The sequence below is a fragment of the Perca fluviatilis genome, chromosome 21 (genome assembly GCF_010015445.1).
Source record: "Perca fluviatilis chromosome 21, GENO_Pfluv_1.0, whole genome shotgun sequence".
Lineage (NCBI taxonomy): Eukaryota > Metazoa > Chordata > Actinopteri > Perciformes > Percidae > Perca > Perca fluviatilis.
Window position 1 is genome coordinate 23,296,994 of NC_053132.1, and position 15,516 is coordinate 23,312,509.

Sequence of the window (15,516 nt, forward strand, 5' to 3'; positions counted from 1 at the left end):
TATTTAATCATTAAATTAATAAATATTTTTGTTGCATCTCTTTTCGGTGTTGTAATTTGTAGATGTCCCTAAGCACTCTTACTGCCCAGTAGTAACAACAGCAGCAGCAGCAGAGAGCAGAAGCCAGCAGGCAAGTGTTATTTACATAAACTTCTGGTGTACTTACAAATTTTACAATCCATCGTTTTATGAGTGCATAACCTATTTGTACTACTGTAGACGTTTGGTATCATTTCGGGCATTATTAGTGGGGTAATGTTAAGAGACACTTCGGATCCATTAGCCTCTGCGCTAAGCTATTCAGCTGATAACGCTACGCTACGCTACGCTAACGCTCCCAATGTTCGACCCAGGTGAAAAAAGCTTCTGGGGGGGTGTTTGGCTCGAGATCATGGTGCAAAGGACCCTAGGGTGAAATTACTCCGAACCATCACTTTAAAAAGTCTAAAAAATTCTAAATATCTAAAATCAAAATAGTCTTATTTTTCCTATATCCATGTAACGCTACCTCTAATGCTCAATGTTCAATGTTTTTTCTTTTTGATTCCCTGGTGTAGTTCTTTCTTTCGCTATTCTAAATATAATTTGCTGTATTTAAATGAGACCAACATGTAACTAGGGCTGGCTGCCAAATTCAATTATTTTTAGGCACCGACCGAATTGCCTTTAAAGTATTGAGTATCTAAAAAGGCCTCGTCATTCAATACCCAATTTCAATACCTAAGGAGTCTTCTGCCAAGATCTCATAATGTTTGTGATTGGCTCTCTAACGTTACACATCATAGAAACACGCAGGAAAACCTCAGCGCACAGAGTAGTAGGAGCTGAAACATAAATGCAAAGATTTGTGCCGTAATGTTGTAATGTTTAAATATTTTTTTGGTTTTATAAAATTGGTATCGAATAAAGTATCGTTTAGAAACCAGTATCAAAGTCATTGTATTGGTATTGGTACCGGTATTGAACACTTTGAACGATACCCAGAGCTACATGCAACTTACTGTATATTGCAGCCAATCAGCTTTAGGGCCCTATCTTGCACTCAGCGCAATTGCCTTTGTACACCGACGCATGTATCATTCCTATTTTGCACCCGACGCACAGCGGACTTTTCCCTCCACAGACGGTAAATTAGGGAATGTATTTTCGCGTCCGGGCGGGGTTCAGCGAAAAGAGAAGGCGTGTTCCGGCGCAAACATTACGTGGTGCTATTTTGCAGTTTCAGAAAACAATTCCGCCACTGACCAGGAAAAACCTAGTCTAAAGTCAGTGGCGCTAGTCTAAAGTCAGTAGCACGTTATTCAGATGCTATTTTAGGGACGAATGCTTGGCCATAATGTAGCGTGTGCACAACGCGCATACACTTTTCTCATCTACAGCAGTTCCCATTTTTGCAAACCATACATAATTACAAAGAAAAATATTACTGAAAAAGCGCTTCAGGTGTTTGGATAGGTCAGGAGGCACTTTACAGTACAGTCCTCAAAAAGTCGCAGCATTCTTTGTGGCTTGTTGTGTTTTACACAACATTTCCATGAATCATGGATGTGTTGATGACATAAATGAGGAAATATTAGAGGAATTAAGGAGACGTGATGTTGAACTACGGTGGGATTGGACACTCCGGCGGAATCTGGTAAATCTGGAGTAATGCGCGATGCGCTCCTGGTGGAGCGGGTGGACGGAGATGGAGTGGGGGGAGGAGGAAGGGGCTGCAGCAATCCTCTCCAGACTTGAGGAGATGCGCCCGAGAGGCCGCAGCAACATCGCCACCCGGCCAAGACGGGCATTTGTTACTTTGCCGCATCCTGGACAGCTCCCGCTGGCGTGCGCCAGGCAAATCCGCCGTCATAATAGCAATCCGCCATGGATCAAGCGCTCCTGCTCTTAAAGGGAATGTGAGATGACGCTCTGATTGGTTATTTTCACGTTACGCCAAACCACACCTAGCTACTTCAGACCAACCCATTTAAGATTTGCGAGATCCGCCCACAAAGCTACTTGCGTTTGGTGTTTCATACTTGCGTTTCAGATCGTTAAAATAGGGCCCTATGTGTTATTGGCGCAAGTCTCTTCTGGATTGTACCACAGACATAAAACTATGTCTAAAACTATGGGAAAGTGGATTGTTTAGCGATACTGCTTGAAAAAAGCTGAATTTAGGGCTTGGTTTAAGCCAGTTACTATCAACGTATTTGAAGCCCACTGCTTCTTATGCAAGAAGACAAATAAACTGGGAACGTTGGGTGGACGGGTGCTGGAGTCTCATGCAAAAAGTAAGAAACATCTTACAGCTGTGAAACGACAGCCATCAGCCAGTTGTGTTTCAGCCAATGTTTCTGGACTCTGACATCTAACTCTGACATTTTATTTTGTGTGGATGTTGTGATATACAGTAGGTAATAGGTGGTCTTAAAACAGTCTTAAAAAGTCCTAAATTTGACTTGGGGAAACCTGCAGAGACCCTTTTATGCATCCGTTATTTTGCCCTGAAGATGTAGTTCTTTGGTAGTGCTGGGCGATAGGGAGAAAATCAGATATCATGATATTCTTGATCCAATAACTCAATATCGATATTATAATATTATAAATCCCGCGTTATAATAGCAATCCGCCATGGAACAAGCGCCCTGCTCTTAAAGGGAATGTGAGATGACGCTCTGATTGGTTTATTGCACGTTACGCCCAAACCACACCTAGCTACTTCAGACCAACCCATTTTAGATTTGCGTCGGGCGCAAGAGTCATTTATCCCGCCGGTAAAATAGCAACAGCGCCCGAGATCCGCCCACAAAGCTACTTGCGTTTTGCGTTTCATACTTGCGTTTCAGATCGTTAAAATAGGGCCCATGGAGGGCAAGGCAGACTGGTGGTGAGACAAAGAACTGCTTCACACCTGTGATAAGGTTGCGCTTTTCCCATTGGCTGTCGGGCCTTCGAATGCACCACCCCGCCACTAGGAGGTGTAGGAAGGATAAAAGCTGTCGGCGCTTGTGTTTCTTCACTTTTCCACGGTGACCCAGGTTACTACAGGAGGCACACTAGTCCGGGCTAGATCGTTAAACTCTGGTGAGAGATTAACTGACAAATGACACACACAGTAAGGCTTTACACAGTTCTGGGCAGACGTTAGAACTAGTGTGTTTGTTTTGTTTATTAATGAGCAAAGGGTTCGCTAACGCTTGTGCCATTAAGGTGATTGTAATCATGTATTGGCCATATCTGGTTATTAATCTGTTTCTGTGAATGTATAATCGATCATTATACCGTTGGTTATGTTGTGTTAAGTAGCTGGTTAAAACCATAAGCGCTACCTGCTAAACCACTCCTTTCACGGAGTTTAGTTACTGTCTGCGAGACAATCGCGGAAATCAGCTGTTAGCCACTGAGCTGGCCGTTATCGATAACTAAGATCAGAGGGCCTCTTTTCTTTACACTTCTTCTCTACTCTTCTTTTACTGATTATATACACATATCCACACGGACACAAGCTAGCCACGTAGCTCCGGAGCTAACGCTGCTAGTTTAACCACGTGGGGTCTGCTTACGTTTGTACGGAGCTAAAACACATGACCAGGGCTGGGTTAAACATGCGCGTACCCTAGCAACCCCCTCAACCTTTTCAACCCCTCCTCGTGCACCCAGCACCACTACCGCCCTCTTGAGGCTAAATAGTTTGTGCAGCTCACAGGAGTAGCCATTTTGGGAGTCGTTTTTGTGTTAGAACTACATTTCGACACCACCCCTCCACTTTCACTCACCCTTACACACACACACACACACACACACACACACACACACACACACACACACACACACACACTCACTCTCGCTCACACATGCCCACACACACACAGACGTGTCCATGACATGCTGCTTTTGTTTTTGCTTTGTTTGGTTGTGATATTGTAAAAGGTATATACGTTTTATTATTGAAGGATTATTGATTAGCTACTGATAATTGTGACGTTAATAAATTCGATTATACTTGATTAGCAGTTGCTGGTGATTATTTGTGTACTTGTTGTGATAATTGCTGGTCGAACGGGTCAGCGCTCGAAATCACCCCTTCCTTTAATTCCTTTTAAAGGATTACTACAGAAATGAGACTGTTCCACAGTTTGATTATTGGTCCCTGACTTGCAGGGTGGTGCCCCGTTTTGATTGTTTGTCGATTTGACGAAGTTATTAATAACCATATTCATAACTTTATTAATATTGATAAAACATCTTTGATAATTTGCCAATGATCAAATCTGTACCCTACGTGTATCCTACATCAGTAAGGTGGACATAATGTCTAAGCGGGGAAAAGGCAAACAATAGAACAGCTAGAACAGTCTGGTAAGTTTAGAAAAGTAATGCAGTCTTTAAAACCGGACAACACTTATGTCATATCACGATATTACGATATCCAAAATCTGAGACAATATCTAGTCTCATGTCACAATATCGATATAATATCGATATATTGCCCAGCCCTATTCTTTGGTCAGTTATTTTGAAGAACCAAAGGCAGCCTCTTGAATTTATTTATTTATCAAAGGTAAAAGTAAAGTTTCATCAACTACCTCTGATTGCACTCCACTTGAGCATGGAGCTTAAGCTCCTATCATTGCCACAGGCTGCTTAGTGACCAACAGTAAAACACTGCAGTGGAAAAGACTGTCAACGCTCATCCTTTCCCACACAGCTGAATAACCAGTGAGAATGCCACTTGAGTAGGTGTAGAAAGCCTTCCTTTTAAACAATTTCAATTTCAATTTTCAATTTTATTTATAGTATCAAATCATAACAGAGTTATCTCGAGACACTTTACAGATAGAGTAGGTCTAGACCACACTCTATAAATTCCAAAAACCCCAACAATTACAGTAATTCCCTCAAGAGCAAGCATTAGCAGTGGCTCCTTTTAGGAAGAAACCTCGGCAGACCCAGACTCTTGGTAGGCGGTGTCTGACGGGCCGGTTGGGGGTGTGATGAAACAGTGGCAATGATAGTCACATTATATTATTAATTATATGATAAATAAAACTGATGACTACGAAGAGAAGCAGGTGGGCCGGGTTAGGTGGACGCTGCAACTCCTTACTCCCTAACTATAAGCTTTTTCAAAGAGGAGGGTTTTCAGTTTACTCTTAAATGTGGTGACGGTGTCTGCCCCTCAAACCCAAAGTGGGAGCTGGTTCCACAGGAGCGGAGCCTGGTAGCTGAAGGCTCTGGCCCCCAGTCTACTTTTAGAGACTCTAGGAACCACAAGTAACTCTGCATTCTGGGAGCATAGTGCTCTACTAGGACAATAAGGTATTAGGAGCTCTTCTAGGTATGATGGTGCTTGACCATTTAGAGCTTTGTAGGTCAAGAGGAGGATTTTAAATTTGATCCTAGACTTCACAGGAAGCCAGTGCAGAGAAGCTAATACAGGAGAAATATGATCTCTTCTCTTAGTTCTCGTCAGAACACGTGCTGCCGCATTCTGGATCAGCTGGAGAGTCTTAAGGGACTTATTTGAGCAACCTGATAATAAGGAATTGCAGTAGTCTAGTCTAGAAGTAACGAATGCATGGACTAGTTTTTCAGCATCGTTTTGAGACACCATATATACAGTTTCCTCTCACCTTTTATTAATTTTTATTGTATTTTCTCTATCTTTCCTCTCCTGAACATAGAAACAGTGTTGCCATGGCAACATTTTTTTTTGCTGTTTAACAGTCCATCAGTGCACTTCCTCAGCCCACAAACAGCCAGTCATTTTGAATCCGTACAAGGTCAGCTCTTTCAGTCAGTACTGCCACAGGCGTATGAGTTCACCATATCGATAGACAGGCCACGCGCTTTGTATGTTGCGTAAACTACAAGAGTTGTATAGTTTCTATTGTAAGTGTGAAGTCAACAGCGGTTAATTGTGACCACTTAGGTAAGTGAGTCCCTATATGCATGGGGCAACTTGGAGAGCTGAAAACTGTAAACGAACACCAATTAGGAGCTCCATCAAGAGAAAACAGCTGCCATGTACCAGCTGTCTCTGCAATAAGAACAATAGAATTCCCTCTGAGCAGACACCAACAGCAGTATTTTTTCCCTGTCACCCAACTGACACAACTTGCCACAGAGTAGAAGAATTTAAGCTTCAATTATTTTAGCCTGGCATAGCCATGATCAGATTTGGCGCTTTTTTTGACAAGAAAAAGTTGACTAGGAGGGGCTTTTGTAGTTGCAGCCGAGAGCGTCTTTTGCTGCTATAACTACAGCTACAGTATCCAAAGTGCTATGTGGAGCGGTGCAAGATAAAACAAAGTGGTTGAGCGATCTAGAGAAAGAACAGAGAGAGGGAGCGGTGCCGCTACTAACGTTAGATAAAACAAAGTAGGGCTGTCAACCTTCCTCTATAATACTATTGGAATTCCATTCCTAATATTATTTAATATTCAAATAATGTTTGAATATTAAAGGTGCTCTAAGCGATGTTGGGAGACGTTATTCTTGTTGACGTTCAAAGCATTTTCAAAAAAATCGAGGCTAGCTCGCCCCTCCCTCCTCCTCATCCCGTCCCCTCCTCCTCCCTTCCGTGCTTCAGCGAACTAACCCCCCCCCCCCAACCCCCACCCCAAATCCTTCTTGTCGGTTATTGGCTGGAACGCTGGAACACGTTTGTTATGTTTTTGTGGTCCAGGTTGGCCACTTTGTTTTTGTTGGTGTTTGTGGAGCCTGGGCGTTTTTTTACAGTGTGTTTAGGGGACCGGCAGCTTGCGGATAGTGACGAGAGGTTTGCTGTATGTGACAAAAAATGTTGTAGCCTAAAAAAACAAGTGATATCGCTTAGAGTACCTTTTAAATGCTCAAATTCATCCTATTATTAATATTTACGACATTACACAGGCTTATGGATCGCCAATGCCACTATCAGCATGTGGTTGTTACACGTTCTGTCCACTAGAGGGACGTCTAACATTGCAATACATAGTGCCCTATATTTAGAGAGTGTGGTCAACTAGGGAATCGAATATTCTGAGCATACCGTTCTGCGATTGGTTCCGAGGTGGTCACGTGTTTCATGGACTCCATGTTTGATACCAACATTCATCTGATTCCCATTGATATAGTGCAGGGAATAGTGGAAAAATGTAATAAATTATTTTAAAAATGGCATAAATCACTGAAAAAATGCCCAACTGTTGTGCGTTTGGCTGCAATGAAAGACAGGGAAGCAGCAAAAGATTTCACAAGTCCCCCGTGAAGCAAAAAGGCAAAAATTATGGGAGCGGTTCATTATTGTGTGAGGTAAATGTCAATTTCTCTCTTCGATATGATAACAAATTACCTAGTACAAATATAGTAATACCATCGTTAATGTGTACATTGCTGAAAAAACACTGCTTTAGAAATGAATGAAGTTTGAAGTTAGCCTTATGCTAGCGTTAGCTTTTTCGCTAGCACTCCATGTACCTAAATGCTTGTGATCTTGTATTATTGTTTATCAGACGAAACAAAAGCATTTAATTTTCACATGCGTGTAGGCCAAGGCGGCGAGAAAGGCAAGATTGCATATCTTTTTTTTTAGAATACATTAAAAAGCAATATTTGAATAGTAATTTTAGCATTCGAATAGTATTGTTTTGTTTTTTTATATTCGAATTATATTAGAATTTCGGAATTCGTTCCAACAGCCCTAAAACAAAGCGAGTTCCCTGAACAGTGAGCACCTGGTCATATCATACAACTCGCTGTGCTCCGACCCTAGCACAAGTCTATCGATTGGCACCTTCTCCATTTTTTTTCTTGCTGTTATGGAAACGACAGGTCTGGCTACTCCGCTTGTCATTGGTCAGCTGTCAAAGAAGCGCTTGACGTAGAGCGTTTATTTTTTAGAAAAAGTCGAACTTTTTTCAACTTCAAAAAGACACTGAGCTGCACAAAAAAATGTGGGCAGTGGCATTTTAAAAAAGCGCTCAGGACTTTTTTTTTAACACGATTTACTCCAAAGGGTTATAATGTAAAACAGACGCTGGCAGCTGTAAAAAAAAAAAGAAGAAAATGTGTTAATAGTCTGGAAGCTTTCATTAATTTTCCATTTCCCAGAGACGTTCAACTGTGCAGACCAAAATGCCTCTGCACGCAATTGAATAGACCGACAACCAATCAGAGCAACAAAACATGACCTACAACCCATAACGGCAAGCAATCAATGTAACTCAATGTACGAATACCATTAAAAGGTGAATTTAAAAAGATGCGTCAAAATGCCCTTAGACCTCAGAGGGTTAAACACTGAGTTTACTGTGTTCCCTAAAAGCTGAAGCGAGGAATAATGATGAAGGGGATGACAGGCTTCAGAGGATGGGAACAAAAAGAGCCCACTGTTTGCCCCAATGTTTCAAATGAAAAGGGTGAAAGCATCAAGAAGACCATCTTTTAGAGGTAATTGAAGTAAAAAAAGAAAATAGCGTACTGGCTCTTTCCTCAAGGCTTTAATCAGAAAGAGTAGAGGCAACAACAAAATAATGTCAACCTAATAACAAAATACTTTTGAAGGTTTTGTGGCGTCAATGTCGGGCGTAAACATTGCATGTCCTAAGCTTTTCAGGAAATGAAAAAAGGCACATTCTAAAGAGATATTTACTGACAAAATCCCATGAAACCGCCTGGTCACTGTTTATATATTAGTAAAACCCACAGACAGACGTGAAGGGTGACCAATCGCATTGCGTTATAGGTTTACAAAGTGAAAAAGCCCAAAGTCCCCAAAGGGACTTACCATCTCCAAAAAAAAAAAATGAAACACAAGCACCAAACTAAATTTGTGTAACAACAGGTGACCGTTTCCTGCAACAACAAAGCAAAGTCGCTTCATCTCTCGCTTCGTCTCTTTTCTTCCTCTGTTTTTCCGTGAAACAAAGCTGCCTTCAGGTGTGGTCGGAAATGTTGGTTTCCCCCGCTGCTGCCGCCACCTCCACCGCCACTGCCACCGAAGCTTCGAATATTCGCTGCTGAAAAGCACCGAAAGCTTCGAAGCTCAAAAAATGGTGTTCGGTACAGCCCTAAACACGGTCATCTCCTGACGTCTTCTTTCTTTTGTCAGGTGGCGAGATGGGAGCATCGAACACGGAGACTCTCCAGGCTCTTTGGTGGCCCCTACCTGGCCTGTTACTGCCTGGGCTTCGTCATCATTCTCCTCAACGTGTACCGAAGTCACAGGTGAAGCACACACTTGTCTCCTTTCCCCTGCTCCATTCATTGCTATTTTTTTATCCTTCATTCCTCTGCAAATTAGCTCCGTTTTGATCAATTAAAATTTTATTAGAGGCATTTATGATCAACACATTATTTCATGATTAACCATGACACTTTTGCGTCATTATTGTAAATCATTTCGGTGGAGACAGCTGTTTCTTCTTAAGTAGGGCTGCACAATTAATCGTGATTTTATTGAAATCGCAATATGGACTAGTGCAATGTCCGCCATCATAATAGCAATGCGCCAAGGTACAAACGCACCTGGCTTTTAAAGGGAATCGGAGACGTGGCCGGGTTGGATCAGTGGGTAGAGCAGGCGCACATATACTTGGAGGTTTATGCCTCGACGCAGAGGTCCAGGGTTCGAGTCCGACCTGTGAGGATGCCCCCCTCTCTCTCCAAAAAATTATCTTAAAAAAAAAAAAAGAAGAGAATTGGGAAATACACTCTGATTGGTTTATTGCATGTTACGCCCCAAAACACCCCTATGAATTAATGAAGAGACTAAGTGCAACCCTTTTGAACCATGCGCCTGGGCACACAGACCCTTTTTTCCACCGTTAAACTAGCAAAAGTGGATTCGTACACGCCCTAAACGCACCTGCGCCAGGCGCTTCACGCCGTACGCTTAGATCGTTAAAAATAGGGCCCTCACTCTCTTACCCTTTCACCCCGTTTCTCTCTCAGTTGCCCTTTCATCTTATACTTCCTATTCTTCTTTCTTCCACCTCTTTGTCCTCTTTTTTTGTCTTTCCTACTAGCACTTGTTCCTTCCTCCCATCCTGACCTGTGCCCACCCTTCTGTATGTGCCAGTGTCCCCCCACGCCGGCCATCACGCTGCGCCCAGTGGAAGTACACGCTGCCACAACTCCCACTGGGCATCAACACGGTGACAGGGCACCCTCAGCAAAAATCACCCATTAACACTACGCCAGGGTCAGAAGATCATTTTTTTTTTTTCCTCTCTCAAAGGATGTCTGTGGTGTCTGTTCCCGGGCAACAACACGTTGGATCAAGCTGCTTCGGAGCAGTGCATTGTCCTGCCAGTTTTCTCTTTCTGCTTCTGAAGAGAATGTTTATCAACACTAAAACTAAAAAATCGTAGTAGTAGCAGATAGGGCTCGGCGATATGGAGAAAATCAGATATCACGATATTCTTGACCAAATACCTCGATATCGATATTGCGGCGATATTCTAGGGTTGACAATTAATCAACAAAAAATCTTCACGCTTAGATTTTAGATAAATAATCATCAGTAATGTGAACATAATGTCTAAAAAAAGGCAAATAATAGAACAGTTACAACAGTCTGGTAAATTCATCACTTTACTGTAATGCAGTAAAAGACAACACTTATGTAATATCACGATATTACGATATCCAAAATCTAAGACGATAGCTAGGCTCATATCACAATATTGATAAATATCGATATATTGCCCAGCTCTAGTAGTAGAGCAGGTTTACTGTATAAGACGCCCCAACTCTGAGTCATTTCCTGTATCTGTGTCACGTGTTTTTTCTCCACCGCCACGCCTTATCAGGAGACTGGCGGCCGAGCCTACGTGTATTATTTCCAATGGGAGAAGTGAACGTGAACACAGACTATGACCGATTTTTGGTCACCCATGGTCACCAAAGTAAATATTGGACCCATTTTTCACAAACCACATATCCCCTAAACATTCTGACACTAAAATGGCGTTTTTCAGACGAGTCAAATCAGGAGAGACTTTACTTTGTTTGTCTGCTTCTGTCTCAGGAAACAAACTCTCGCGAGATCTGGCAACACAGATGCAGAAAGTATGAATTCATGCAAATGTAACTTCATCCGTCCACATGACGTTGACTACACTTTAAACGAGGCCACGGCCATGTAGGAGACAGGAAGTGTGTACCGTTTTCATGCCGTTGGCGCAGCGTGTGGCGGGCCAGAGCAAGCTTGACGTCGTCGAAAGCACAGGAAGAAATTTGGCGTGCGACGAAACGCACACTCCTAGGCAAAGTTGCCTCTACACCCGTACCCGCCCCAAGTGCAAGACGTTCGACAGTGGAACGTTGTCCATATTTCTTCGTAGGAGTGTGGACCAAGTTTTCTTGGCTGGCTTGACAATAGTGTGGTTGGCTAAAGTATTGAAACAAAGTATTGAAAGATTTTTACTTGAATTTTCATTTTCACTGTTAATGCATATCGGTTCCAAATATCGGTTTCATTAACTGCTAGTCTCGCATTGCCAGACCTTCCTCCACAGCACTGCAAAGGAGGGTCCGACTAGTCCAAACAGCATTCCTGGGATGGGAGAAAAATGTGCTCTGGTTCATTGGCATTTCTTTAAACCAATCACAATCATCTTTGGCGGTGCTAAGTGCCACACGGAGCAACGGTGCCGCTGCAAAATAGCCTCGGGTAGGAACTTGTTTTGGTGGAACATGAGTGCGTTCAAAAGTAGTTTTAGTTGAAAACTCAGATTGGACAGAAAATTCTAGCTAGCTGTCTGGATTTACCCTGTCTGGATTTACCCTATAGAGATCTGAGGAGCAGTTAACCATAGTCCTCTAGTTTAGAATTCCAACACAAAGAAAGCGAAAGGTAACGGACATCCGGCCGAAAAGGACATCCGGCCGAATTTCCGGCGGCACTAGCAATCCCGGAAGTGGAAGGTCGTGGATATGGACTAATGAACTACTAATAATCGGTATCGGTATCGGTCTTTAAAAGACAGTATCGGTCAATCGGTTATATAGCACTTTTAAAAACACACAGTTACAAAGTACTTCACACACACATGAGCAATACATATGAAGAAATAAATAAGAATAAACATTACAAAATACAAATTATATTTAAAATAAAGGGGGGGTGCAGCCTTTTACACAAAGGCTAATGTTTAAAGTGCTCATAGTATGCTCATTTTCAGGTTCATAATTGTATTTAGAGGTTATATCAGAATAGGTTTCCATGGTTTAATTTTCTCCATATTTTTGTTGTACTGCACATTGCTGCAGCTCCTCTTTTCACCCTGTGTGTTGAGCTCTCTGTTTTAGCTACAGAGTGAGGCATCGCACTTCTGTTCCATCTTTCTTGGGAGTCGCACATGCGCAGTAGCTAGGTAAGGACTACTAGCCAGTCAGAAGCAGAGTGTGAGGGAGTGCCATGCTAGCAGCTAGGCGAGCATTATAACGTGTGTTACAAAGTGACCACGTTTGTCTCTGAAGTAAAGGCTGGACTACAGTAGAGCTGTTTGGAGCAGTTTGTGAACAGTGTTTTCTGTTGGAGATGGTAAGTCCCTTTGGGGGGGACTTTGGGCTTTTTTCACTTTGTAAACCTATAACGTGCACAAAAAAAAGATATATAACACAATAAAGGAAAGGGAAAAAGCCAAAAAGCATAATATGAGCACTTTAAAGGTGGGTTTTAAAAAGGCCCTTAAAACAGTCCAGAGATAAAGCAGACCTAACAGACTGAGGGAGAAGATTCCAAAGGGTTGGCGCTTAAATGGCAAAGGAACGATCACCTCTGGTAAAGGGAAAGGTGTTACAACGTGAAGACTGCAGTGCACACAGTGTCACGCACACCGCACACCTTTTTGTTTACTTAAATTGCCCAATTTTTGCTGTTACGTGATCGCACAGAGTGAAATCGCGATTGCATGCATCCCTATACCGCAGCTCCTCATCCAAACAGCTCACTGTGGGTGTTCCATATATTTAACCTTCCTACCGTTCCCATGAGTTTTTTCCCCCGTAGACAGTATCATTTGGCACTCGTCTTGGACGTGAAACTTCCTCGGTTCAAATCATCCGTGCAAAAGACGAACGGCCGTTTTTTGACGGATATGCGGTTCCTTGATAGAAAGTCGAAAGTCCAAGTCTCCCGCTGTACAGTCTCGGGAGAAACGCCTGTGGTTTTGACGCCGCTTAACGCAGCACGCCTACAGCGAGGCTGTGGAAAAACACATTGCTGTTTCCAATCTGCAACTTGACTCGCAGACTACAGCAATTACCCCACCGCTCCATTGTTGTGCTGCTTTTTGTGTTGTCATTGACGGATTCAGTGGCGTGCTGATTGACTGCCACTTCTTTTCATAGCTCCACTGCAGATCTACAGGCTGCTTTAGAGACATGTAGACATGTAGAGGTTTTCAGAGTGCGTATTTTTCTTGTGCCAAGCACGCAGCAGTGATGCTCTCCACTGATTATGTTCAATAATAATAGACTGCGAGGGCTCTAACAACAAGTCTTATTTAAATTAACTGTGTGTATTTAATTGGCACCCTCGCTATTTACAGGAAGCCTAATGAGATGGGAGGATTGGCCTTTGGACATTTAGAAGTACTAAATGGAATGTTGTGGATGTTAGGCTTTTAGGCTCTCGGTTCATGCTCAGGAGATATTAAACGCTAAAAAAACAAGCAAAGAATATACCATAACACACATTTAGAAATATGATCAGTGTTTGGAAACTGTCCGCACTACAAGCGTGCCAACAGCCCAAACTGCCAAATTCATGTTTCCGTTGGTGCAGTTGAACTGGAGACGGAAAGACAAGAGTAGGAAATTAGGGGGAGGATGGAGCAGCATGTGCCGTGACACATTCCCATTTTTGTTCTGTTTGTAACATTCTTGTCCTACAAGACTCCCAAGTATATGCAGGATTTAATGGGAGCAAATGTCAAATCAAGCGATGGGTCTGAACAACTGCATACCCAATATTTAATATAGAATGAGAATGTGAAGCTCTGTGTCTGAAATGATAGAATCAACACCAGATTCTAAGACTGAAGTGTGGTTGTGCGAAATCACCAGCCTTGAGTTTCTAAGCTCTGCTGTGCTGTAAAGCGGCTCATTATTAAAAGGGACGTTGTCTGACTCCCACACCAAGCCTTCCCTCCCTGACCCTTTACTTCCTCCTCCTTTCTTTGTTCAGACTTCCATTTCATATTCCGAAAGGTACACACAAGGCAGATGCATGGCTTTGACAGGAGTGGGTCTTTAATATCTTGCCGTTTTATATCATCATCCCTGCACGCACAGACAGCAAAGTCACATATAACACACAATGAATATGCTACACTATACCATAACACCATACAGAAGTAAAATAACTAAAGGCATGCACAGAAAAACAACAATTTGATAGTTTCCAAAAGAAGGTTTTCTTTTATTTCTAGAAGCTACAGAGTGTGTAGCGACGCGGTCAGTCCCTCACACCCACTAACCCCCTAACCTTATCTCCCGTTTCCCAGACCCCCTTTTCACATCTCGTTTCTAAGCCAAATCCCAGCAGTAGGCCACCTTACTTAACAGAGAGCCCGGCACTCACTCTTTGTGATTGACGTGGCGGAAAAACAAGCGGCATCACATTTCACTTTGTGCTTCCGTTGACAAAGGAAGAACACCATAAGAGACACAGCAGAGACCCCGTGACCCAGTTTTCTCTTATTAACCCCAAACCTGGTTTTGATTTGGGAGCTATTTTTGTCTGCAGGAAGTACACCGCATTCAGACAGCACAGAGTATGTACGCACAGACACACAGACACACACACACACACACACACTGCGTGTTCTTCTGTTCTTCTCTACACTTTCAGCAGTGTAAACACTAATCTTATGAACTCTGTGGTATAATTAATAATAATAATAATGGGTCTCAATTAGTCCGAATGGGGCATTCATGTTGGAGCCAAAATGTGGGAGTTTACAAATGCCATCACTCAGCTTTTTATCAGTTTTTTTTTATTTATTTTTTTGTTTGGGACCTTTAGTTGCACAAAACCAGCTAATTCTGGGTTCTTGGACTTGGTGATCATGGCATTTACCACAAATAAAATAAACAAACATGTAATACATTTGATATAAAGTAATATCAACTGTATGGATCCCATGCTGAGGAAATTCACATTTAAGAGTTTACCAAATTAAAGTAAAATAATGCCTGAGTGATACAAATGAAACAAGCTAGAAATATAAAAAAAAATAAAAATAAAAGGTACTTGCATTAATTAGCTATATATATATTACATAAAGATGAATTTTATATATACTTTTTTAAATAATCAATAATAAGTAGCTGTGATTTGACCTTTTTAAGTAGTACTATTCTGAACTTCCAAACAAAACTGAACTCACTCAGTACAAGACCAGGACAAGTCGAGACCGAGTCAAGACCTGGGCCCTATTTTAACGATCTAGGCGCACGGCGCACAAGCGCCTGGCGCTAGTGCGTTTAGGGCGTGTCCAAATCCACTTTTGCTAGTTTGACGGTGGAAAAAAAGGG

General features: G+C 42.3%; 1 protein-coding gene across 2 annotated transcripts in view; it reads left to right on the forward strand.

Moving 5' to 3' along the window:
* The window catches only part of pemt (phosphatidylethanolamine N-methyltransferase), an 85,040-nt gene that overhangs the window by 29,511 nt on the left and 40,013 nt on the right, over positions 1-15,516 (forward strand). For both annotated transcript variants that reach the window (XM_039789358.1, XM_039789357.1), the window contains exon 3: positions 9,080-9,195. In XM_039789358.1, the coding sequence (XP_039645292.1) occupies positions 9,080-9,195 (116 nt within the window). The remainder of the gene's footprint in view (positions 1-9,079; positions 9,196-15,516) is intronic.